Genomic DNA, 27,528 nt, shown 5'->3' with positions numbered 1-27,528 from the left:
GTTTCTAACCATCCAGCCAACCCATTGGCCACAGCTCATGAATTGGTATATAATTTTACATCTCGCTATTTCTCCTTCCAAAAACAATGAACAACAAAATTCACTACTTGATATTCTTCCCATTGAGAGGAATTCCTGTCATCACTGCTCTTCATTGTAGTCCCAGAAAAGAACTGTAGGCTGGTCATAGTGGCTCATGCCTATAATCCCAGCACTTTGGGAGGCAGAGGTGGGTGGATCACCTGAGGTCAGAAGTTCAAGATTAGCCTGGCCAACATGGTGAAAACCCATCTCTACTAATAATACAAAAATTAGCTGGGCATGATGGCATGTGCATATTGTCCTATCTATTCAGGAGGCTGAGGCAGGAGAATCGGTTGAACCTGGGAGAAGGAGGTTGCGGTGAGCCAAGATTGCGCCACTGTACTCCAGCCTGGGCGTCAGAGTGAGACTCCATCTCAAACAAACAAACAAACAAGCAAGCAAAAAAGCCTGTAGTGCTGCAGCTGTCTATTTCAAATGGTGCCTGCATGTCACACAGGACCATCTATAAACCAGGTCTGAGTTTTCTTTTCCTCTGTCAAATGTCACTTGCCCAGTGTCGTGGTTCAGAGAACTCTTCTTTTCCTACTCGTTTAAAACTTGCAGCTAAAGAGCATCTGTGCTACCATGCAACTACAAGCAGTGGTCAAAACAAAAATGACCTGCAAACTCATTATTTCACTCTGAATGTTCTCTCTTTCTGGAGAGTTTTCTCTGAGATATCTGTTTCGGTTATTTCACATTTCTTAAAAGTCTATGCTCAAATGTCACCTTGTCAATGCTAACTTCTATGGTGAACACACTCTAAAGTGCTTCCCAATGAGTCATGCCTTATATAATTCCCTTCCCTTGCATGTGGATGGAACCTGTGACTAGTTTCTAACTGACAAAATATGAAAAATTGGTGAGATAACACTCCATTGACTAGGTTGCTTTATATACTTCGCAGAATGGAGAGAGAGAGAGACACTTCCTTGATAACTTTGAATACGCTGTCATGATTTCAGTGAGTCTTATGAAAAACCTCAGGGACAAGAAACTGCTGTCAGCCTCTAGTTGCTTGGAACGGCCTTGACTGACAGCCAGTAAGAAGCCCAGGCTCTCAGTCCTACTACCACGAGGAAATGAATTCCATTAATAGTATTAGAAAGCTTGGAAGTGGACGTTTTCCACAGACAATCCTCCAGATGAAAATATACCCTCGCCAACTTCTTGATGGGTGAAAGGACAGGTATGCAGATCATGGAATAAATGTGGGCTGATTAAGCTGCTAAATTTGTGGTAATTTGTTACACCAAAATAGAAAATGCATACACCTTCTCTAATCACTCTATTTGAAATTGCTATCCCTCCCCTCACTGCATGCCCTTTGGCCTTCTCTGCTTTGTTTCATCCATAGCACTTTTCACTGTCCAATATTCTAGAATTAACTTGTTTATATGTTTTAATATCTGTTCCTCTCAACTATAGTGAAAATGTTATTTTAAAAGAGAATATTTTCTACTTTGTCACAGATATATCAACTGTGTTAGAAGAGCACCTGACAAATAAAGAGCACTCAATGAAAGAGACATGAATATATGCATGACAACCAACTCAGCCAGACCTGAAGAGTTAGACAGCTTAAGTAACATATAGCAGAATAAATACAGGAGATAGATCAGAGGGTATGATCCCGGAAATCTTGATTCGAGTCCTGGACCTACTATGTGCATTTAACTCTGGACAAGTCTTTCAAATTTACTTAGCTTCAGTTTAATATATCTAAATATGCATATTAATGCAAGCCTTTTCTACATTTTTATTTTCATTATCAAACAAGGTAATATATATAATATTGCTTAATCAATTTTAAGGAGTAATATTCTGAATGAACAATACAGATGGCTAATATGCATGTAAAAATATTTCAACCTTCCTAGTAAACAAATGAATGATGGACTAAACATTAATGATATGTCACTTATTGACTATAAATTAAAATATTGAGTAATGCTACCCAACATTGAGTATGGTGTATATTCTCATATATGTTGAGAGTAGTGTAAAAATGGTGTAAAGTAATGAATAGCTGTTTGGAAAACATCAAAAGCCTCAAGAATAGCACACGTATCTCTTTTATTCCTGCAGTCTTGTTTGTAGGAATCTATCTTTGTTATGCAATCAGACAGGTATACAAAGTATAGGCATAAGGATGTTTATGAAAATTTGCTTGGCAACTGTGAAACAATGTAGTTGACCTAAATGTTAAAGCACAAACTTATGAATAACTAACCTAGAGTTAATTTTTATATTTTCTCTTATTATTGGTCTGAATCTGTATTCTCTCTCAGTCTCTCTTTCCTTCTTCTTACATTGATTAAACCTTTGTCAATCTCTCAATTTTATCCACTACCCTGAAGCTAGGATCATTGTAACATTGCCAGCATCATGGACTTTCCTGAGAATATATCTGATAATTAATGTTACTTTGACCTACGTTGCCCTTATAACACTTTCGTTCTCTATAGAACTAACAGAATACATTAAAAAGTAGAGTAGGCCCTCTGAGAAGGTATCATAACCAAAGAATATTGAGTTCTCTACACTTTGCTATTTGTGACTTGCATATTTCCAAAACATATATTGAATTGTATGCAGTGTACATTATAATTTGTTTTGGATGAAATTGCTATATCACTTTATCTCACAAATTACTTTTAATAGTTTTCTAACTTTCTAATCCATGCTAACTGCCATTCCTGTCTTGACATTTATCACTAAGAATTTCTTACAATGACTCTCAATAAATTGTTGAGGAAGCTTTAGAAATATCATTGATGTTTCCATAAGTTTCATAGATAATGCCTTGTGTATTTATTAGTGTGAAAGTTGTATTGTTATTTCCACTTGGTATTCTAAAAATATTACAGTCATACATCACTTAACAACTGAAATCCATTCTGATAAATATGTCATTAGGCAATTTCATCATTGTGCAAAAATAATGGAGTGTACCTATATAAACTTAGGTGGTGCACCTTACTACACACCTATGCTATGTGCCTGTTGCTCCTGGGCTACAAACCTGTACGACATGTTACTACAGCAGATACTGTGGGCAATTGTAATACAATGATATTTGTGTATTTAAATGTATCTCAACATAGAAAAGGTAATGCATTTCCCTATGATGTTATGATATCTACAATATCAGTAGGCAACATAATATTTTCATCTCCATTATAATTTTCTGGGACCACATTTCTCTTTTTTTTTTTTTTTTTTTTTTGTCAGAGTCTTGCTCTGTCACCCAGCCTGGAGTGCAGTGGTGTGATCTCGGCTCACAGCAACCTCTGCCTCCTGGGTTCAAGCGATTCTCCTACCTCAGCTTCCCGGCAGCTGGGACTACAGGCACGTGCCACCACTCCCCATTAGTTTTTGTATTTTTAGTAGAGATAGGGCTTTACCATATTGGCCTGTCTGGTGGGACCACATTTCTCTATGCAGTCCATCATTGACCAAAGTGTTATTATTTGGAGTGTAACTATACTTGATTTCTATTATTCACCTTTCAAAATTACTTTTCTAGATGTAAATATGAGGTGGAACTTTTTTCTTGTTGCAGAAAAATATAAGAAAAAATATTAAAACTGGTAAATTCCAGTTTTAAAACTCTACAAAGTATTTGGCCAGGTCTCAGACCAGTTGAATATTATCAAAATATTAGGTGAGTTTGTTTACCTTGGTATCAGGAAGTCTGTCACAAAAATAAGAGAAGTATTTGTGCGTAAATGATCAAGATTAGTACGATCACCTGGATGTAGCTTAGTGCTTCTGGACAGCCTCTAAAATATTGACACCTTTACATTTTGTTTATTTTTTAACTGCAATTTTTATTTTTTGTTGGTACATAGTGGATATATATATTTATGGCTTACATAAGATATTTTGACACAGGCATGCCATGTATAAGAATTACATCAGAGTAAATAGGGTATCCCTCACCTCAAGCGTTTATCCTTCGTGTTTCAAGCAATCCAATTACTTTTAATTATTTTTAAATGTACAATTAAATTATTTTTCTGCTATAGTCACCTTCCTATGCTCAAAAATACTGGGACTTACTTATTATTCTAACTGTATTTTTGTGCCCATTAAATATCCCCCACTTACCCACCCTCGGCTACCCTTTCCAGCCTCTGGTAACTATCCTTCTGCTCTCCATTTCCATGAGTTTGCTTTAATTTTTATCTCCCACAGATAAGTGAGAACATGTGGTGCTTGTCTTTCAGTGCCTGGCTTATTTCACTTAAGATAGTGATCTCCAGTTCCATCCATGTGGTTGCAAATGACAGGATCTCTTTATTTTCTATGGCTGAATGATAATTACGTGTTTATGTACCACATTTTCTTTTTCCATTTATCTGTTGATGGAGACTTAGGCTGCTTCCAAATCTTTACTATTGTGAACAGTGTTGCAATAAACAGGAGAGTGCAGATATCTTTTCAATATACTGATTTCCTTTCTTTTGTACATAGTGGGATTGCTGGATTGTACGGTAGCTCTATTTTTAGCTTTTTAAGGAAACTCCAAACTGTTCTCCAGAGTCTTCGTTGTACAAATTTGCATTCTTCCCAACAGTGTACAAGGATTCCTTTTCCTCCATGTCTTCACTAGCATTTTTTATTGCTTGTCTTTCAGATAAAAGCCATTTTAACTGGAGTGAGATGATGTCTCATTGCAGTTTTGATATACATTTCTCTAATAGTCAATGATGCTGAGTACCTTTTCACGTACCTGTTTGTCATTTTTATGTCTTTTGGGAAATGTCTATTTAGATATTTTGCCCATTTTTTAATCTGATTATTTGATTTTTTTTCTTATAGAGTTGTTTGAGCTCCTTATATATTTTGGTTATTAATGCCTTGTCAGATGGGTAGTTTGCAAATATTTTCTGCCATTCTGTGAGTTGTCTCTTCAGTTTGTTAATTGGTTTTTTTTTTTTTTTTTTTTTTTTTTTGCTATGCAGAAGCTTTTTAATTTGATGTGATCCCATTTGTCCATGTTTCCTTTGATTGCCTCGGTCTGTGAGTTATCGCTAAAGAAGTCTTTGCCTACTCCAATGTCCTGAAGAGTTTTCCCAGTGTTTTCTTTTAGTAGTTTTATTTGGTGGGATTTTTGTATATGGAAAAAAAAAGGAGTCTAATTTCCTTCTTCTGCATATGGATATCTAGTTTTCTCAGTGCAATTTATTGAAGAGACTGTCCTTTACCCAATGTATGTTCTTTGAACCTTTGTTGAAAATGAGTTCACTGTAGATGTATGGATTTATTTCTGGGTTCACTATTTTATTCCATTGGTCTGTCTTTTTTATGCCAATACCATGCCATTTTGGTTACTTTAGCTCTGTATTATAATTTAAGCCAAGTAATGTGATTCCTCCAGTTTTGTTCCTTTTGCTTAAGATAGCTTTGGTTATTCTGGGTCTTTTGTGGTTCCATATACATTTTATGATATTTTTTATTTATGTGAAGGATATATTTGCTATTTTAATATGAATTGTATTAAATCTGTAGATTACTTTGGGTAGTATGTACATTTTAACAATATCGATTCTTCCAATCCTTGAACATGGAATATATTTCTACTTTTTGGTGTCCTCTTCAATTTCTTACCTCAATGTTTTATAGCTTTTTTATTGTATAAATATTTTACTTCTTTGGTTAAGTCAAGGTATTTTATTTTATTTGGAGTTATTGCAAACAAAATTAATTTCTTAATTTCTTTTTCAGAATTTTAATTGTTGGTATATAAAATTGCTACTGATTTTTGTATGTTGATTTTGTATCCTGAAACTTTACTGAATTTGTTCATCAGTTCTAAAAGCTTTTTGGTGCCATCTTTAGGTTTTTCCAAGTATAAGATTATATCATCTGGAACAAAGATAACATGACTTCTTCCTTTCCAATTTGGATGCCTTTTATTTCTTTCTCTTGTCTGATTGCTCTAGCTAGGATTTCAGTACTCTGTTGAATAACAGCGGTGAGAGTGGTCATTCTTGTCATGGTCCAGATCACAAAGAAAAGGCTTTCAGTTTTTCCCCCGTTCAGTATGATACTAGCTGCGGGTCTGTTGTATGTGGCTTTTATTATGTTGAGGTATGCTCCTTCTAAACCCAGCTTTTTGAGGGCTTTCATCAGAAAGGGATGTTCAATTTTATCAAACACTATTTCAGCATCAATTGAAACGATTGTATGGTTTTTGTTCTTCATCTTGCTGATATTTTGTATCACACTGATTGACTTGCTTGTGTCAAATTATCCTCGTCTCCCTGGGATACATTCCCCTTCGTCACGATGAATAACCATTTTAATATGTTAATTCAGTTTGCTAGTATTTGTTGAGGATTTTTGTATCAGTAGTCATCAGTGATGTTGACCTGTAGTTTTGGTGTGTATGTGTGTGTGTGTGTGTTTTCAGTGTGTCTTTTCCTGGTTTTGGTATCAGGGCAATATGGACTTATAGAATGAGTTTGGAAGTATTCCCTCCTTCTCTATTTTTTCAGATAGTTTGAGTATGATTGCTACTAGTTGTTCTTAAATGCTTGGTTCAATTCAGCAGTAAAGTCATCAGGTTCTGGTATTTTTCTTACTAGGAGGCTTTTTATTATGGTTTTCATCTCGTTACTTGTTACTGGTCTGTTTGAGTTTTGGAGTTCTTCATGGTTCAGTACGTTGTATATGTCTAGGAATTTGTGAACTTCTAGAGTGTTCAATCTATTGGCATGTAGTTGCTCATAGTAGCCACTAATTGTCTTTTGAATTTCTATGGTATCTGTTGCAATCTCTCCTCTTACATCTCTAATTTTATTTGGATCTTGTCTCTTTTTTTTTTTTTCTTAATCTTGCTAAAGGTTTGCCAATTTTGTTTAACTATTAAAAAAAAAAAACCTTCTTTTTGTTTCTTTGATGTTTTATGTTGTTTCCTTTACTTCATTTTCATTTATTTCCACTCTAATCTTTTTTATTTTATTTTTTTTCTTCTACTAATTTGGAGTTTGGTTAGCTTTTGTGTTCTAGTTATTTAAGATGAATTCTTAGGTTATTTGAAGTTGTCTTCTTTTTTAGTTTGCTATAAACTTTCCTCTTAGTAGTGCTTTGATTGTATCCCAGAGATTTTGGTATGTTGCATTTCCATTATCACTTGATTTAAGAAGTGTTTCGGTTTCCGTATTTATCTCTTTATTGACCCACTAATCATTAAGGAGCATATTGTTTCATTTTCCTTTATTTGTATAGTTTACAAAATTACTCCTTTTATTGATTTCTAGTTTTATTCCACTGTGGTCAGAGAAGATGCTTGATATTATTTCAAATTTGTTGAATGTTTTAAGATTTGTTTTGTTATGTAACATATGGTCTACTCTTGAGAATGATCCACATACTGAGGAAAAGAATGTGTATTATGTAGCTGTTGGATGAAATGTGTCATAAATATCTATTAAGTTCATTTAGTCTATAGTACAGGTTAAGTCCAATGTTTCTTTGCTGATTTTCTCTCTGGAATATTTGTGCAATGCTGAAATTGGATGTTAAAGTCTCTCCAGCTATTATTGTACTGAGGTCTAGCTCTCTATTTAGCGCTAATGTTTGCTTTATAAACTTGGTTCTTCGGTGTTGGGTGCATATATATTTACAATTATTATATCTTCTTGTTGATTTGATCTTTTTGTCATTACATAGTGACCTCCCTTGTCTTTTCTTACAGTTGTTGCCATGGAATCTGTTTACTTCATATAACTATAGCTACTCCTATCCTTTTCTGGTTTCCATTGTCACGGGATATCTTTTTCCTTCTTATTTTCACTGTACGTGTATTTTCTTAGGTGATGTGTGTTTCTGGTAGGTAACAGATTATTGGATCTTGGGTTTTTTTTTTAATTAATTTAGCCATTCTATGTCTTTTGATTGGAGAGTTTGGTTCATGTATGCTTAATGTTATTATTGATAAGTGAGAACTTACTACTGCCATTTTGTTATTTGTTTTCTGGTTTTGTTGTGGTCTTCCCTTTCTTCTTTCTTTCCTTCTTGTCTTTCTTTCAGTAAAGGTACTTTTCCTGGGTGATGCGAATTAATTTCTTTATTTTTATTTGTTGTATTTCAATTGTATATTTTTTGATTTGAGGTTACTATAAAGCTTGCAAATAGTCTCTTACAACCCACTATTTTAAGCTAACAACTTAACACTTTTAACATAAACAAACATGAGCAAACAAGCAAAAATAAAACTAATAAGAACCCTATGCTATAACTTTGTTCCCCTCCTATTTTATTTTTTGTTGTTTCTGTTTATATCTTATCTATATCTAATTTTTTCTCTTTTTTTTGAGACAGAGTCCTGCTCTATCTTATCTATATCTTTAAAAGTTGTTGTGATTGTTGTTTTTGATTGTTTCATTATCTGACCTTTCTATTTAAGAGTAGTTTACACACCACTGCTACAGTATTACAGTGTTACATGTTTTTCTGTGTACTTACTATTACCAGTGAATATTGCATATTCAGATGATTTCTTATTGCTCATTAAAAACCTTTTCTTTCTAACAGAAGTACTCCCTTTAATATTTCTTGTAGGACAATCTGGTATTGATGAAATTCCTCAGCTTTTTTGGGGGGAAAGTTGTTATTTCTCCTTCCTGCTTGAAGGATATTTTAAGCAGGTTTACTATTCTAGGGAAAAAGTTTTTTGGTTTTGTTTTTGTTTTTGCTTTTTTCCTTAAGCACTTTAAATACATCATACCACTCTCTCCTAGCCTGTATAGTTTCCATTAAAATGGCTGCTACTGGACATGTTGGACCTCCATATTATATTCTTTGTTTCTTTTCTCTTGCTGCTTTTAGGATCCTTTTTTTTTTTTTTCTTTGATCTTTGGGAGTTTGATTATTAAATGCCATGAGGTAGTCTTCTTTAGGTTAAATCTTCATGGTGTTCCATAACCTTCTTTTACTTGGATATTGATATCTTCCTTTTTAGGTTTGGGGAGTTCACTTTTATTATTCCTTTGGATAAACCTTGTATCCCCATCTCTTACTTAACATCCTATTTAAGGCCAAAAACTCTTAGATTGTCCCTTTTGAGGGTATTTTCTGGATCCTGTAGGTGTGATTTATTGTTTTTTATCCTTTTTATTTTGTCTCCTCTGACTTTGTATTTTTAAATAGCCTATCTTCAAGCTAATTAATTTTTTCTTCTGAGAGATCAATTGCTTTTAAGAAACTCTGATGCATTCTTTAGTTTGCCAATTGCATTTTTCAGCTCCAGAATTTCTGCTTGCTTTATTTTAATTATGTCAATCTCTTTGTTAAATTTATCTCATAGAATTCTGAATTCTTTCTTTCTTATCTTCAATATTTTTGAGTTTCCTCACAAGTGCTATTTTGAATTATCTGTCTGAAGGGTCACATATCCCTGTTTCTTCAGGGTTGGTCCATCATGTCTTATTAGGTTCCTTTGATGAGATCATGTTTTCCTGGATGGTCTTCATACTTAGGAATATCTGTCTCTGTCTGGTCATTGAAGAGTTAGGTATTTATTGTAGTCTTCACAGTTTGGGCTTGTTTGTACCTAGACTTTTAGAAGTGTTTTCCAGGTCTGAAAGGACTGTATGTTGTGAACTAAGCTGTATCTGCATTAGCGGGCACCCCAAGCCCAGTAATTCTGTGGCTCTTGCAGATTCAGAGATACCACCTCCAAGGTCTTAGACAAGATCCAAAATAATTATCTGGATTACCAGACAGAAACTCCTGTTCTTTTCCCTTACTTTCTCCCAAATAAATGGAGTCTCTCTATCAGTTCTGAGCTGGCTGGAGCTAGGGGTGGAGTGACATAAACACCCTTGTGGCCACCAACACTTGGATTGCACTGGTTCAGACCTGAAGCCAGCACAGCATTGGGTCTCACCCAAAGTCTGCTATAGCCACTACCTGGCTACCATCTATGTTCACTCAAAACCCTGGGGCTTTACTAATGGCTGGTGGCCTATGTCCTTCCCTTTAGGGAATCAATTTCCTTCAGGCCCCAGCTGGGTCCAGAGGTTATGTCTTAAAGCCAGCGTCCAGAATCAAAAACCTTAGAAGTCTACCTGGTGTTCTGTTGTACTGTGCCTGAGCTGGCACAAGATGTAGTCCTTCCCACCTATCCCTCACATTTCCTGAGGCAGAGGAGCCTCACCCCATGGCCACCACCACCACAGGCCCATAGGGAGAACTATCAGGCACTACTGATATTTCCTTAAGGGTCAGAAGTTCTTCAGTCAGCTTGTGGTGAATATTTCCTGGCCTCGGGCTCAAACTTCAGGGCAGTGGGCTCCCCTCTGGCCCAAGGCAGATCCAGAAATGCCATGCAAAAGCCAAATCCTGGATTCAAGGACCCCAGGATCATTTTGTACTCTATCTTCCTGTGGCAGAGCTTGTACCTAAGGTGCAAGACAAAGTCCCCTTTCCTTCTCTCTACTTTTCTCAAGCAGAGGAAGTCTCTCCCCATATCCACCACAACTGGGAATGTGCTGAGAGTTTCACTGGAAGCCAGGAAGTCACAGAGTCTTATGCGAGGCCCACAAAGTACAACCTGGGTGTTGCTGCTGGTTATTCAGGACCCAAGGGCTCTTCAGTTAGCAAGTGATCAATTCTGCCAAAACTAGGTCCTTCACTTCAAGAAAGTAAGTTTCCTTCTAGCCCAGCATGTGTTTAGAAATGTTTTCCTGGAGCTGGGACCTGGAAAGAGGGTTTCGCAACTCTGACTAGTACTCTTTCCTGCAGTGAGTGAGACGGTATCTAAGATGCAAGACAAAGTCCTCCCTGCTCCTCTGTCTCCTCCCCTCCCCTCCCTTCTGCTCCCCTCCCCTCCCCTCCCCACCTCTCTCTCTCTTCAAGTAGAATGAAGGGGTCTTTTTGGAGCCATGAGCTCTGCAGCCTGGGGTTAGGGGTGGGGGAGGAGTGACATCAGCCCTCACTTAGCCATCCCAGCTGTTATTCAGTTTGTTATGTGCCCCTCCAGTCCACTGGCTCTGAGCCCAGTTCAACAATAGGACTTGCCTAGCAGTTTCAGCCTAGACTGCCACGAGTTGAATAAATAAGGCTTAAATAAATAAAGCTGAACTTTATTTAGAGCCCCAGAGCACTCTGGCCCAAGGTGGCAAGGCTTGCAGTAACTCAAGTTCCAACTGCTGTAATAGTCCATTCCCCTCTGGCTAGGGCTAGTTTAAATAACTACCTCCATAGGTGAGCATCAGCTGAGTTCAGTTAGGTTTTGCTTTCTGTTGTGACAGGAAAGCACTGAGTTCAACATAATGTCTCACAGTTGTTTCTCTCTCACTCTCTCAAGTGCGCAGATTTTTCTCTCCATGCAGAATGGCCACTTCTGGGAGGTTGGGAGAAGGCAGGCATTGGCTATTCAAGACTGTTTATCTTACTTTTTCAGTGCCTCTTTAAGTAAAATGAAGTTAAACCCAGGTACTGTGAGTGCTCACTTCATTTTTGGTTCTTATGAAGGTGCCTTTTTTTGTGTGGCAACATTGTTATCCTTGTGGGGTGGGGGAAGATGATTGGTGGAGACTTCTAGTCTACCATCTAGCCTCTCCTCTTTAAATTTACATTTTAAATAGGCACAGTTATCTAAATCTGGAGCTGCTTCCAGCCATGTCTATCGGTCACTTATATTACAAATAACAATAGTATTGGCATGTAATAATTGACTGACTCCTCAATATTCAATGATTATGTCAATGAAACCAGATTATTTCTAAACCTCAATGGTTACTTTGAAACATTAAATAGTGAAAGTCCTGGCATTTTTGCATGCTTTCTTTGGAAAATACAGTTTGTTTTTCATTAGAAGCATTGCACTTTTATCTTACCAATGAAATTTAAACCCACTATTTTTAACCATTGGTTATTACATGTATTCTATGTATTATATATGTGTATTATATGTGTGTGTGTGAGTATGTAATAACAATTAACTTTTATACTAAAGATTTTATCAAAAACAGTAAAGTCTGTCTTTTTGGTTTGTTGACTGGAGCTTTTCTAAAGAACCAGTAGGAAATAAATTATCTGTACTTCTTAGAATAAAACTATTTATAACTAATAATCAAAGATTATTTGCTGAATAGCTCTGGTATTAAAACTCTTTCTTGCTTTATTTCACCTGGTACTTTACTTCTTTTACGTCTTATTTTAGAAAACTTAGATTCCTGTGTTTGTACAAAGCTGTTCATGGTTCCTAATATACACTCTCATCCCCAACATCCAACCCTTTTTTCTAGTTAATATTTGTATTCCTAAAAACCCAGCACAGATATCACTTTTACCAAGTAGCTGTCTTTAGGATTTTCTTGAGCACTTCTCTCTCTTCATACATGGCATTGTAAGAATATTCCAACCAGTGATAGCTGTTATCTCTTAATGTGTATGTTCACTCCTTATTTCTGTAAAATACACATAAATACACAACACTTGCCCACATATACACTCATAGAAACACACAATGAAAGTAAAAATATTTTCTTTAATTAAAAAAAAAACTCAGTCATTTATCAGAGTGACTGCTGCTAGTGCTCAATAATTATCTATTGAATGAGTTTTGATATTACTTTAAGGTTTTAGGAAATAAAAGTGACCAAGACCCTGTATACCTAAAATTTATGAGTAAAATATTCTTGACCTATTATACTGTAATTCTACAACTGTTTTATGAAAATCAATTAATAATTTAATGCATATTATAAAATTATAGTCATTTTAATAGTCATATTGAGGAAATGATTTCAAAATTTTCCTTTCTGGGAAATATCTATACAACTGAGACATTTACGACATGATTTATCTTTCATCTAAATTCTTCTCTGGAAAGTCTTATCCTATACAAATATGTCAGTGCAAATGAGCATTCTTGAAATATCTTTGTGTAATTCAAAAATATATAGATATATACACATACAAGGACTCTTTCTATAAATCATGTCAATTTAAATATTAGAGATCATTTGAAGCTTAAACTATGTCAGTGTTATATGTCACTTGAGCTACCTCATGCTATGTTGGGGAAATTCAGATTTACAATCCAGAATCATCAGTAGCCTACTATTATTTATTCATAGTGATGAACTCTTTAAAATAGATGGAACATTTATAACTTGGAGATTCTAAATGAGCTACACAATAATTTAAAAATATTTATGGAACAGAAATTTTATAGACTAGGTATTGTTCTAAGCTCCTGGTACACATAAGTGCATATGTATAAGGTATTTATTAAAACTTTATCCAATTAGTTTGCTAAAATGTAATTAGTGGTATTAGTTCATTCTCATGCTGCTAATAAAGACATACCAGAAACTGGGAAATTTATAAAGTAAAGAGGTTTGACTCACAGTTCCACATGGCTGGGGAGTCCTCACAATCATGGCGGAAGGTGAAGGAGGACCAAAGTCATGTCTTACATGGTGGCAGGCAAGAGAGCATGTGCAGGGGATCTTCCCATTATAAAACCATTGAATCTCATGAGACTTATTCACTATCACTAGAACAGCACAGGAAAGACCTCCTCCTGGCTGCTTTCACGAGCTGGTGTTCAGTGTCTGTGGCTTTTCCAGGCACATGGTGTAAGCTGTCGGTGGATCTACCATTCTGCTGTTTGGAGGACAGTGGCCATCTTCTCACAGCTCCACTAAGCAGTGCCCAAGTGGGGACTCTATGTGGGGGCTCCCACCCACATTTCCCTTCTGCACTGCCCTAGCAGAGGTTCTTCATGAGGACTTTGCCCCTGCAGCACACCTCTGCCTGGACATCCAGGCATTTCCATACATCTTGTGAAATCTAGGCAGAGGTTCCCAAACCTTGATTCTTGACTTCTGTGCACCCACAGACTCAACACCATGTGGAAGCCACCAAGACGTCAGACTTGTACCCTCTGAAGCAATGAACTGAGCTGTACATTGGCCCCTTTTATCCACAGCTAGGATGCAGGGCACTAAGGCCTGAGACTGAACAAAGCAGCAAGGCTCTGGGTGTGACCCACAAAACTACTTTTTCCTCCCAATCCTCTGGGCCTGTGATGGGATGGGCTGCTGTGAAGAACCCTGACATGCCCCAGAGATGTTTTTCCCCAATATCTTGGCCATTAACATTTGGCTCCTTGTTACTTATGCAAATTTCCGCAGCCAGCTTGAATTTCTCCTCAGAAAATGGGTTTTTCTTTTCTATCGCATCATCAGGCTGCAAATTTTCCACTTGTATGTTCTGCCTCCCTTTTAAACATAAGTTCTAATTCCAAACCCTAACTTTGTGAATACATAAAACTGAATGCTTTTAACAGCCCCTAAATCACCTCTTGAATGCTTTGCTGCTTAGAAATTTCTTCAAAAAATTTCACAAATCTCTAGGGCAGGGGCAAAATGTCATCAATCTTTTTGCTAAAGCATGACAAGAGTAACCTTTATTCTAGTACCCAACAAGTTCCTCATCTCCATCTGAGACCACCTCAGCCTGGACTTTATTATCCATATCACTATCAGAATTTTGGTCTAAGCCATTTGACAAGTCTCTAGGAGGTTTCAAACTTTCCCATATCTTCCTGTCTTCTGAGCCTTCCACACTGTTCCAACTTCTGCATGTTACCCAGTTCCAAAGTCACTTCCACATTTTCAGGTATCTTTAGAATAGCACCCCACTACCCGGCACCAATTTACCGTATTAGTTAGTTCTCATGCTGCCAATAAAGACACATCGGAGATTGGGTAATATATAAAGGAAAGAAGTTTAATTGACTCACAGTTGCACATGGCTGGGGAGACCTTACAATCATGGTGGGAGGCAAAGGAGGAGCAAAGTCATGTCTTACATGGAGGCAGGCAAGAGAGCATGAGCAAGGAAACTCCTCTTCATAAAACTATTAGATCTCATGAGACTCATTCACTATCTCAATGATAGTATGGACCTGCCCCCATGATTCAATTACCTCCCACTGGATACTTCACACCACACATGGGAATTATGGATACTACAATTCAAGATGAGATTTAGGTGGGGACACAGCCACATTATATCACTAGTGTAAGTGAGTCCTACTCAAGATTCTTACATATTACAATTGCATAACAACATGAACCATTAGGGAAAATAGTACTTTTATTATTTTTAATAACTGTACATATCATGAAAGTATATAGTGAAAATATTTGGCACACAAGACAATTTTGATATCTCTAAAATTATGCCACACACAAAGCTATTTAGCAATTATGTTTGAGTTGACATGCTGTTTTTCTTGCCATCAACCCAGAAAATGAACTTCTTTAACACAGATGAAAGATAATGCCCAATGTAGTAAGAATTTCTAGAAAAACAGTACTAATTTTCTTCCAATATCTTGACTTATTCTGGAAATGTGCCTGCTGCTTGAGAGAAGGGATTGTTTTAAATCACATCAGGAGAGATCATTTGTCTTAACGGATTAACATAAATAATGCACTCTCAGAACACACAAAAAGGGCTGCTCTGCCTATGGAGTAGCCATTCTTTATTCATTTACTTTCCTAATATACTTTTCACTTAAAGACACACAAACACACACACATATACACACATACACGAACACAAACACAAAGGACCAGATAACTTTCTAATATGCTGTACATCACGTATTGTATGTAACTGAAATATATAAGCAAGTTGAATTTTTTTGGAAATTTGGGATTTATAAGACACGAATGCTTCATCTGAATTACACGGAGAAACAGCAGGAAACAATCAATAAGAAGACATTAAAGTTTTCAATTCCAATTTGCCTAAGGCATAGATATAAATTTTACTATGATGTAATAATATGCTTTGGCTTTTCCACGAGCCAAAAATACAAGAAAATATTTTTGTTAGAAGTGGATTGTCATGAATGTTGTGTTTACCTTTCGATGAGGTCAAAGATGATGCATTGGAAAATTTCAACAATAACAATGAAACTTTACTTACTGCTATAGACCAAAATATAATTAACCATTTCCAACATTTTTTAACAGAGGCTCAAGGAACTGAAACAAAGGGAATTTGCTCGAAATGTAGCATCTAAATCCAGGAAAGATGAAAGAAAACAGGAAAAGGCACTCCAACGCCTGCATAAGCTGGCTGAGCTAAGAAAGGAAACTGTATGGTGAGTATCCAATGAAATTGTATGTTTTCTTAAAACATGATGAAAAAAGGGGTATAGGGGGAGTCAGAAATAAAGGGCACAAATCTTTTTATTTCTGTACCCAGAATAAGGCACACATGTTTTCGTGGCCTTCTGTAGGCTGTAAACAGTAATTTGAATTAGAATTTTATGCAAACACCTGTTTAATGCATATTTCAATAAAAAGCCAAAATTACTGTAATTTTGGATTAAAAAATAAACTTTATGTTGTTATTTAAGCTATCTTAGTTGAAAGCTATCCCATTTCTTGATTTGGGATAAAACATTTGATTGAGGAAGAGAGCAAGGCAGTATCTTTTTTTTTTTTTTTTTTTTTGAGACGGAGTCTCGCTCTGTCGCCCAGGCTGGAGTGCAGTGGCCGGATCTCAGCTCACTGCAAGCTCTGCCTCCCGGGTTTACGCCATTCTCTTGCCTCAGCCTCCCGAGTAGCTGGGACTACAGGCGCCCGCCATCTCGCCCGGCTAATTTTTTGTATTTTTTTTAGTAGAGACAGGGTTTCACCGTGTTCGCCAGGATGGTCTCGATCTCCTGACCTCGTGATCCGCCCGTCTCGGCCTCCCAAGTGCTGGGATTACAGGCTTGAGCCACTGCGCCCGGCCCAAGGCAGTATCTTATGAACCTTTTGACAAAAAGAGTTTTTAGAGAACTTTTTAAAATGAAAATTTGGAGAACTTCTATTTAAAATTATGTTTAAGATTCCTTTTCTAAAAAAGGATAAGAATTTTGCTTGAGAAGCAGACCAACATTAAGTGCGCTGTGAATAAACTGTAACTGGGCTGTTAGAAGTTCACAACTCTTAAACTTTGACCTGCTGCTAACAGTGAGCAGCTATTAAGTGTGAACAGTATTGTATTTCAGACTTTACAATTCAAGCCAGGGCAAAGCTATTAAAAAGAAGACTTTTTAAAAGTAGTCTTTGTTTCTCCAATATATAAGGTCTCTTTTATTATTGTCTGTATAAAAATTACTTCGTTCCAAATCTACTTTTTGCTGAATAATATTATGTGATACATTGACACATCAAAATACTGTTAGAGATGCCAAATTTGTAAAAACCAAAATAAAATGTATATGTATTTGGAATCCTACTTGGAACTGTTAAAAACAGACATTACTGCTGTTCAGTTACACAAATCAGGTATGTTTACGTTTTGTGGTAATGCGTAAAAAATTATACAAATTTTAACTATAGAGAATCATGAAACCTATGTAACTTAACGTTATATAAATAGCATTTGCAAATATAAATTATGATATATTAAGTGAACTAGAGCTAATAATGATAAACACAAAAAAGCAACACTGCTTATCTAAAGTATTATCCTCTGTATAAAGCACATGTTTTACATTATACACACAGCCATACGTACATGGTTTTCCAATTAATTTTGTGCTTCAAAAGATGGGAAAAGAAAGTTGTTCTGTTACTTAGCAGATAGAACAGTGAAGCAATACATTGTGTTAGTGGTTAGATAAAGGAAATGTCCAACTAAAATTTTCTTGTCCACTTATAATATCTAAAACACTGAAATTTTAGAATAGCAGGAATTTTCTTCATACTCTGTTCCCTTATGTTAAGGATAAGGTTTAGGGTTTTCTTATATTTATGTGTTTGTCAGTATAGTTCTTTTCATCAGAACTCACTACAGTGTAATGTAATTCCAAATAAATTATATTTTAAGTGAATTGTCTTTTATCCTGCATTTACTGCATGTTATGTTATAATGTGTAACTTCAGGATAATTTTAAATATTGACACTAACAATTTCAAAAGAGTCAAAGCTCTCATCAAGCTAGTACTATCTCTTAGTTACCTTTGCCCATACGAATTGGGCTATAGTAGACTCTTGGTGAATGCTGGGTGAATTGAATTGTTCAACTGAATTCCCAGCTTTTCTGAAGTCATGATTAAGGGTTTTGTTTAGAACTTTCATCATATTTGCCATATAGCATCAATGATATTAAGTATTTGTGAATCAAAAGTAATTTTATCTTAGACAATACAACACTCCAAAATATCACTGAAGAGACCATGAAGGTAGAAAACTTTGGTCAGATAACACTGGTTAAGAATATATCCTCAGCATTGGTCTTAACAGCTATAAAAGCAACTTCGGGACAATATTTCCAAGTTATTCCAAACAGTAACAAACAAATAAATGATATTGTGGCACCATGGAAAGTACTTACACCATATGAAGGCAATTCTGTTATAATGATTTAAGAATTTGAAAAAAACATTTTAATGAATGTTTAAAGATGTAAGTGGTTGACTATTTTTTTTTTTCTCAAAAGTGTGCTATTTAACACACACTTCTGTTTCTTTCTCTAGTGCTCCTGGAAGTGGCCCCATGTTCAAATCAACAACTGTTACTGTGAGAGAAAACTGTAAAAATGAAATTTCCCAACGAGTTGTTGTAGATTCAGTTAATAACCAGCATGATTTCAAATATACTTTGATTCATAGTGAAGAGAATACTAAAGATGCTACCACTGTTGCTGAAGATCCAGAAAGCACAAATAATTATACAGCAAAAAATAACCAAGTTGGGGATCAAGCCCAGGGGATTCACAGACACAAAATCGGCTTTTCTTTTGCATTTCCAAAGAAAGCATCTGTGAAGCTAGAGTCCTCCGCTGCAGCGTTCTCTGAATACAGTGATGATGCCTCAGTGGGAAAAGGATTTAGCAGAAAAAGTAGATTTGTCCCCAGTGCTTGTCATCTTCAACTATCTTCACCAACAGATGTGCTTTTGAGTTCTGAGGAGAAAACTAACTCTTTTCACCCACCAGAGGCAATGTGCACAGACAAAGAAACTGTTCAAACTCAAGAGATAAAAGAAGTCTCTAGTGAAAAAGATACATTATTATTACCTTCATTTTGCAAACTTCAACTTCAGTTATCTTCTGATGCAGATAATTGTCAAAATTCAGTCCCATTAGCAGATCAAATACCACTGGAGGGTGTTGTTATTAATGAAGACATACCTGTGAGTGGTAACAGTTGTGAGTTGTTAGGAAATAAATCCACAGTTCTTGACATATCTAATGATTGCGTATCGGTGCAAGCTACCACAGAGGAAAATGTTAAGCATAACGAGGCATCTGCAACTGAGGCTGAAAATAAAAATGATCCCAAGACACTGGCCCCTTCAAATACTGAAGAGGTTAGTATAACTATGAATAAGAAAACAAATTTCTGCAAAAGACAATGTGAGCCATTTGTACCTGTCCTTAACAAACACAGATCTACAGTTCTTCAGTGGCCATCAGAAATGCTGGTTTATACAACTACTAAACCATCAATTTCCTATAGCTGTAATCCTTTATGTTTTGACTTCAAGTCTACTAAAGTAAATAATAATCTAGATAAAAATAAGCCAGCTTTAAATGATCTTTGTTCTCAGCAGAAGCAAGAAGACATTTGCATGGGACCAGTTTCAGATTGCAAGGATGTATCTACAGAAGGACTCACTGATTATGAAATTGGAAGTAGCAAAAATAAACACACCCAAGTCACTCCTCTTTCGGCTGATGATATTCTCTCCAGTAGTTGTGATTCTGGAAAAAATGAGAATATGGGTCAGAGATATAAAAACATTTCCTGTAAGATCAGAGAAACAAAAAAGTATAATTTTACTAAAAGTCAAATAAAACAGGACACTCTAGATGAAAAATACAACAAAATAAAGCTGAAAGAGACTAATGAATACTGGTTCCATAAAAGTAGAAGAAAGAAAAAAAGAAAAAAGTTATGTCAGTATCATCATATGGAGAAAACCAAAGAATCAGAAACTCGCTGCAAAATGGAAGCAGAGAGTAGTTACACTGAGAATGCTGGGAAATATCTACTGGAACCAATTTCAGAAAAGCAGTATTTAGCTGCAGAGCAATTATTAGACTCACATCAGCTACTTGATAAAAGGCCCAAATCAGAATCCATATCCTTAAGTGACAATGAAGAAATGTGTAAAACATGGAATACCGAATACAACACTTATGATACTATCGATTCTAAAAACCAGTGTAAAAAGAACACAATACTTTTCAATGGACAATCAAATCCAAGAATGATACATTCTGGGAAACATAATTTAACATATTCTAGAACTTACTGTTGTTGGAAAACCAAAATGTCAAGTTGTAGTCAGGATCACAGAAGCTTAGTTCTTCAAAATGATATGAAATGCGTGAGTCAGAATCAGGCTGTTAAAAGAGGTTACAATTCTGTCATGAATGAATCAGAAAGATTCTATCGAAAACGTAGACAACATTCACATTGTTATTCTTCAGATGAAAGTTTGAATCGACAGAATCATTTACCAGAAGAATTTTTGAGGCCACCAAGTACTTCAGTTGCTCCCTGTAAACCTAAAAAGAAACGGAGGCGAAAAAGAGGCAGATTCCACCCCGGATTTGAAACTTTACTCAAAGAAAATACAGATTATCCCATGAAAGACAATTCTTCCTTAAGTCCTCTGGATAGGTTAATAAGTGAAGACAAAAAAGAGAAAATGAAACCACAGGAAGTTGCAAAAATCGAAATGAACTCAGAACAAACAAACCAATTAAGAAACAAACTGTCTTTCCACCCTAGCAATCTCCTTCCTTCTGAAACCAATGGTGAAACTGAGCATTTAGAAATGGAGACCACTTCTGGTGAATTGTCAGATGTTTCTAATGATCCCACCACATCTGTCTATATAGCTAGTGCTCCAACAAAAGAAGCAATTGACAATACCTTGCTTGAACACAAAGAAAGAAGTGAGAATATAAATATTAATGAAAAGCAAATTCCTATTAAGGTGCCTAATATTGAACGGAACTTTAGACTGTCACCGCCTAAATCCTATCTTTGCCATTATGAACTGGCTGAGGCCCTTCCACAAGGAAGGATGAATGAGACGCCAACTGAGTGGCTGCGTTATAATTCAGGAATCCTTAACACACAACCACCATTACCATTCAAGGAAGCACATGTGAATGGTCATACCTTTGTAACAACTGAGCAAATTCTGGCTCCATTAGCTTTACCGGAGCAAGCATTATTGATCCCACTAGAAAACCATGACAAATTCAAAAATGTACCATGTGAAGTCTACCAGCACATTCTACAGCCAAACATGCTGGCCAACAAGGTTAAATTTACCTTTCCTTCAGCTGCCCTCCCACCCCCTAGCACACCTCTGCAGCCTTTGCCTTTGCAGCAGTCCTTATGTTCTACCTCTGTAACCACTATCCATCACACTGTCTTGCAGCAGCACGCTGCAGCTGCTGCAGCTGCTGCTGCAGCCGCAGCTGCAGGAACCTTTAAAGTGCTCCAGCCACACCAACAGTTTCTTTCCCAAATCCCAGCTCTCACCAGAACCTCATTACCTCAGCTCTCAGTAGGACCAGTAGGACCGAGGCTTTGTCCTGGGAACCAGCCAACTTTTGTTGCTCCTCCTCAGATGCCAATCATTCCAGCTTCTGTTCTTCATCCTAGCCATCTCGCTTTCCCATCTTTACCCCATGCACTCTTTCCTTCACTGCTTTCCCCACACCCTACTGTCATCCCTTTGCAACCTCTCTTCTAGTCATCACCATAATGGGAAAAACAATACTCTTGTGAAAACTATTGCTATATGCGTAAGTGTTCATCTATATGGGTACATGGCTATTTAACTGGTGGAAATAAACTGGTTGATATATGGCCTCACTGGTTTGAAATCATTTACTGTAAGTGTAATGATGCAAATAAATCCCTAAGTTTCTGATATATAATATTATTAAAGCACTGAATAGTTTGAAAATCAATACAATATATGCTGTATATTAAAATGATGTCTTAAGAGTATGTATAATGTACATAAAATATATTTATAGTACTCTAATTTATGTTGTAAAGTATGCTCCCTAGGTTTTTCTTAATCTTTGTGTATTTGCACCTATTTAATGTTTAGACAAAGCTGATGGCACTATGTTTTGTACCATGTTCCTTGAAACTGTAAATTCAGTGAAAAATATCTCTTGCAATAAATTTTTGTTAACTATTTAAGTAAATCAAACTTTTGTTTTCAGTTGGTTTTCACTATTTTAGGAATGTATAGTAACAATAGGTGTTGAATTTATATTACTTTACTCATACACAGGAATCTCTGAATCTCCAAAGCCCATCAAAATATCCTTGCAGCTCTATCAATACTTCAACTATGATACGATCTTTTAAAATAGTATAACAGAGAGTTGATTTGTTTTTCGGATTTTTCCAATGTTACTCATACTCAAAGTTTACTATATTTTCTAAACAATTGGCCCCCTCTATGTTAAAGTAATTTTAGTATTTGGGTGGGTAATAACTCAAAAATATGCAAAGTATGTAGTATTCTTGCTGGAACTCTAGAACAGGACTAATAGACAAGCCATGGTAAATAACCAATGTAAGTGCTTATAATGTTTAAATTCCCAAATTTATTGTGTTTATTTTTAATTATTATGGGAAATACATGGAAATGTTGGCATGAATTAAGGAATAGGTTTAACTTTAATAAATCACTGCCTGTTATGTAACATCTTGGGATGAATGGCACAAACACAGTCTGTAGAAGGATGTTACTCTTAATTGAGAATCTAGAAGTGGGATGGAGAGTAAATAAATAACCCTTATATCTGCAAATCTTTCTAGTAGTTATGCTTGTATTATATTTTCAAATCACTCAGCAACAATTAGAAAGTCCACATCACTCTTCCAGATTCTGCTTTATTTTATTTATTTATTTTTTTGAGACAGAGTCTTGTTCTGTTGCTCAGGCTGGAGTGCAGTGGCGTGATCTTGGCTCACTGCAACCTCTGCCTCCTGGGTTCAAGCAATTCTCCTGCCTCACCCTCATGAGTAGCTGGGATTACAGGTGCCTGCCACCACGCATGGCTAATTGTTGCATTTTCAGTAGAGACGGGATTTCTCCATGTTGGTCAGGCTGGTTTTGAACTCCTGACCTCAAGTGATCCACCCGCCTTAGCTTCCCAAAGTGCTGGGATTACAGGCTCTGCTTTATTTTTAATGACCTCTGCATTACTGCTCACTCAAGTGCTTTTATGTGTACTTAAGAATATAATGAGTCAATAGAGAACCAGGAAATAGCACGCTTTCCCCAAGAACATTTCTTATACCCGTCCCAGTCCATACCATTGGCAAGACAAAGTATACATCACTGTTAAGGTGGGTTGTCCTCACCATGTGCAAATGAGAGCAGATTATAGTAGCCTGGCAATAAATCCAGGGTTTCAGAGCCCAGTTGAGTCACTTTAAATGGACAGCAAGTTTTAAACGATGCTGTACTGAGGAAATATTTCATATGGCTAGCATAGGAACTGGATTACCCTAGATAATTTGGGACCTAAAAGTATTTTCCCATATACAAATAATCAATATTTCATTATATCTTATAAAAGAGAAATAAGAAAGAAAATCTAGGCCATTTACTTTCATGATATTTGGCATAATAATCACTGGTTTATTTGAATGTTCACCTGAAAAATGCTTGTGAAAGACTGAGTATACCATTTAATGATTGACTAATAAGTACATAAAAATAGTAAGGAAGCAATTCCATCTCAAATGATGTAAGATAATATGTTCAAAAAACAGGAACTAAAATTGGAATGGATTTTTTTCCCCAGGCAAAATATTTGAAACTATCTTTGAAGATAAAATAGATATCGATATCTACTGGGGAATGCTGACCCAGTTTGTTTTTAATCGGTCAAAGCAGAATTGTTGTTTTTGATGTTAAAAAAATCAGACCAAGTGTTTGACTTTAAAACATGAATATTTTTCTCTTCTTTTTATCTTCTATCATCTTGGTTGTTCACCTCTTACCTCTTGTTTTAATCCTACAATTGCTTTGTTTCCTGATCTTTTTTTAACGTTATTGCAAGCATCATTTGTGTATATGTGCCTCCTTTTCTTGCTCTGTGTTATCATTCATGTTTTTCAAATTCTGCTTCTCTCTTATTTATTTGTTAAATGATATGGTTAGGTATGGTTAACTTTTTAGTTGTAGGAGAATATACCTGACTGCTAGATATATGACAAGAATTTCTAGAAACTTTGAGGAGGAAACTTCTCAATTAAGATTAATTAAAACTCAGCTTGACAGATAAAATAATTGGTTCTCATGGATACCAGGTCTGGACAAGAAACTTGAACCTAGTTAATCACTGTCAAAGTCAGCCTGATTATAAAAAGTTCTTCTAGTTTTCTGATACTTTGCCAAGATATTGCTTACACGGTCTGGGCATCTGTTATGCGTCAAGGACTCAAAATGAATGGATGGTGAGACACATGTATTTATCTATTCCGACAACATCAACTCCAGAATCAAGGGAATCAAGCCAATGGGCTGAAGATCAACAGTGAGCAGAGAAACCAGACAGGTAAGTCAGAGAGCTGTCATTAGGCAGTGATGCTGTCAGAGTACCACCAAGCAAGCCCATATTAATGGCAGCAAGAGTCAAGCCATTAGGGCAGTCATACTCTGGAAGTAGTTTTGGATGCTGGCTGACAGTGTGACCATAAGTTGCATCGTGAAGAAAAAATTTCAGTCCTTTCCCAGCATAAATTGTTGTACATCCTATATACTTTGGAAATTTAAATGATTTTAACACTATCTCTTACCCCCCATCTCTAGTCTGCTAGTTACAGGCATTGTCATACCATTTGTTATTGTAAAGATGAATGATTTGGAAAACAGAATGAAACCCGAATGTAGAAAGTAACTGTAGCCAATTAACAAAGGTTTTTACATTAGGTAATAGGAGGGAAAGTCATCCACAACTTCAACTACTATGCATGTGTCAGTTATACATTTTCTCCAAGTTTTTTATAAGTGAAAGACCTATATCAAACTGTCCACAGGACATCTTAACCTGGATATCTTCCAAGTATTTTGAACACAGAACTCAAACTCATCATCTTACTTTATACACACTACCAAAATCTGTTCTTTTTCCTGTGTTTCTAAACTTTGTGGATGTCATTATAATAAAATCTGTTGTTCAAGTTATAAGATTATTTCCACATCAAAGCAATCAAGAAACCATTTGGCTCTATTTCCTTAAATTGTTTTTCAATTCCATTTCTCCTGCTTGTAGTTGTCCATATACTGAACTGCTGTTGTAAATCAATGTCTCCATGCTCCCAGTCTCCTTTTTCTACAATTCATCCTCTAGCACTGCTCCCACCAGGGCTACATTTTTTAAATGTATTCTTATTATGACATGTCCGTACTTTAAAACTTATTCAGAGTTTTCAATTATTTTCAAGATAAACAACAAAGTCCTTAGTATGTCTTGGAAAATGTGTGCTGAAGTAGGTTCCAGCCTCTCAGGATCATTCCTTCCAGCTCTCCTCTGGGCCAAGCATTCTAATGTACTGATCTAAATCTCCTTTGAGCTTGTGTGAGCATGTTTTGCTGTCCTACAGTGTCTTACTCTCTATATATTTCTTCACTTGGATAACCACTAAAGAGCCAAAATTCAAGGTGTCGATTTCTTTTAGGAATTATCTCCCAGGTTCCCTCTCTCCCCTGATAAGATGGCTTCTTGTCTTCTCTCTTCCTGTAACATGCCGAGCACAAATTTTGTCAGAGTATTCTCTGTGTCAAATACATTGCCTTGTTTGTCAAAGTCACTAGACTGAGAGCTCCTTGAGTCTCTGTATAATGTAACACATAGTAAACATTTAACAAAATTTTGTTAAGTGAAGAATAAAATGAATTAGAAAAAATACAATTAAAAGCTATGAAGAGTGTACTAGGCTTCCAGAATTGTTACCTATTTTTACTCCAAACAAGTCCTAAGTCCTTCTAAATAAAAGATAATTTTTCAAAACAAAATGGGGTTTCAAAAAGTTAAATATATAAAACTTATTTTTTAATGGAATTGTAGATCACTTAAAATAGAACTCCACTAGAAAAATTGAAGCACAACTTTAACCCTTTCTTCTGGCCCAAGAGGAAGGCTCAAACTTTACTGAATTAATCGTGATCTTAATGTATGTATTTACCTACCTACGTATCTATTATTTATCTAATCTATCCTGCATCTATCATCTGTCTATCATTTTATTAATACTTGCTACCAAATGTAACATATTATTATGTATCAGACACTAAACTAGTTTTCAGGGCCAGAGATATTAATAGAACAAATTTCCTATTCAGATATTTGAGTCTAGTATGGAAAGCAGACATGCAAAATCTTGTATTTAGCCATCCAAAGTTTGAGATTTCATTATTAATCAATTAAAATAGATCAAATTTATACTCACTATTGCATTTCACCACTGTCCTGTGCTCTTAATTCCTCGTTTTTTATCTACTTTTTTTTCTCTAGTTATGTGTCTGCTAAGCCACTGTCACTTATGTGTCCTTGGGAGAGAATGTTGCCCCTGGGAAGTTTTCTGATAAGCTGTTTACCTTCTCTCATAAATAAAATTGGATAAAGGATTGAGACTTACTTGTATCATGAGTTGATGCCCAAAGTCCTGCTTTAGAAGCAACGGTAGAAGGCTGTGCAGTTAGTTCCAAAGTGCTGATTTTGACTGAAATATAGGCCACCATCTACCAGCCTTGTGGATTACATCCTTATCCCCCCATCTAAGATGGCAGGCATTGGTTCAGATGAAGAGACTACTTTTTGTTTTTTACACAAAGACATCATTGCCCACTAAGCCAAATGCCTAGAGCAAGATACTTTTTATTATTGATACAAGCATTTTGTAGACTAGCACCTGCCCTGAGCTTTAGACCTTTAAGAATGTGAGCTCTGGAATCTACTTGAGCCTGGAAGTTCCTGGTAGAAAACTAAAAGTGTAACAAGCTTTCTTCTTATTTAATATCCTAAACTGTTATTTTTAAATAATCGCTTTTATTTTCTCTTTTCATCTCCTAAACTGTTATTTTTATCAGCTTAACAACCACCCACAACATTCGGACCAACTTGTTATTTTTAAATGACCTCATTATTTTCATTGATTGTATCTTTTTGTGCTAATTATTATTTTGAATATATGTGTTTACCTATTTGACTAATATTAATATTTTCAGTTTAAAAAAATTCTGATTTCAGGACAGGTGTGGGGGCTCACACCTGTAATCCCAGAAATTTGGGAAGCTGAGGTGGCCAGATCACTTGAGGTCAGGAGTTTGAGATTAGCCTGGCTCACACGGTGAAACCCCTCTCAGCCGGGCATGGTGGCACGTGCCTGTAATGCTAGC

The 27,528-nt window shown here is 36.0% G+C and overlaps 1 protein-coding gene across 1 annotated transcript in view; it reads left to right on the top strand.

Moving 5' to 3' along the window:
* The window catches only part of ZNF804A (zinc finger protein 804A), a 350,603-nt gene extending 328,291 nt beyond the window's left edge, over nucleotides 1-22,312 (top strand). Inside the window, exons 3-4 of the mRNA XM_030916638.1 lie at nucleotides 16,101-16,231; nucleotides 18,603-22,312. Of these exons, the coding sequence (XP_030772498.1) occupies nucleotides 16,101-16,231; nucleotides 18,603-21,846 (3,375 nt within the window). The 3' untranslated portion in view covers nucleotides 21,847-22,312. The remainder of the gene's footprint in view (nucleotides 1-16,100; nucleotides 16,232-18,602) is intronic.
* Nucleotides 22,313-27,528: the final 5,216 nt, after the last annotated feature.

Source organism: Rhinopithecus roxellana, chromosome 14, assembly GCF_007565055.1.
Source record: "Rhinopithecus roxellana isolate Shanxi Qingling chromosome 14, ASM756505v1, whole genome shotgun sequence".
Classification (NCBI taxonomy): domain Eukaryota; kingdom Metazoa; phylum Chordata; class Mammalia; order Primates; family Cercopithecidae; genus Rhinopithecus; species Rhinopithecus roxellana.
The sequence above is the reverse complement of the archived record's forward strand: the minus strand, read 5'-3'. Positions and strand labels throughout refer to the sequence as shown.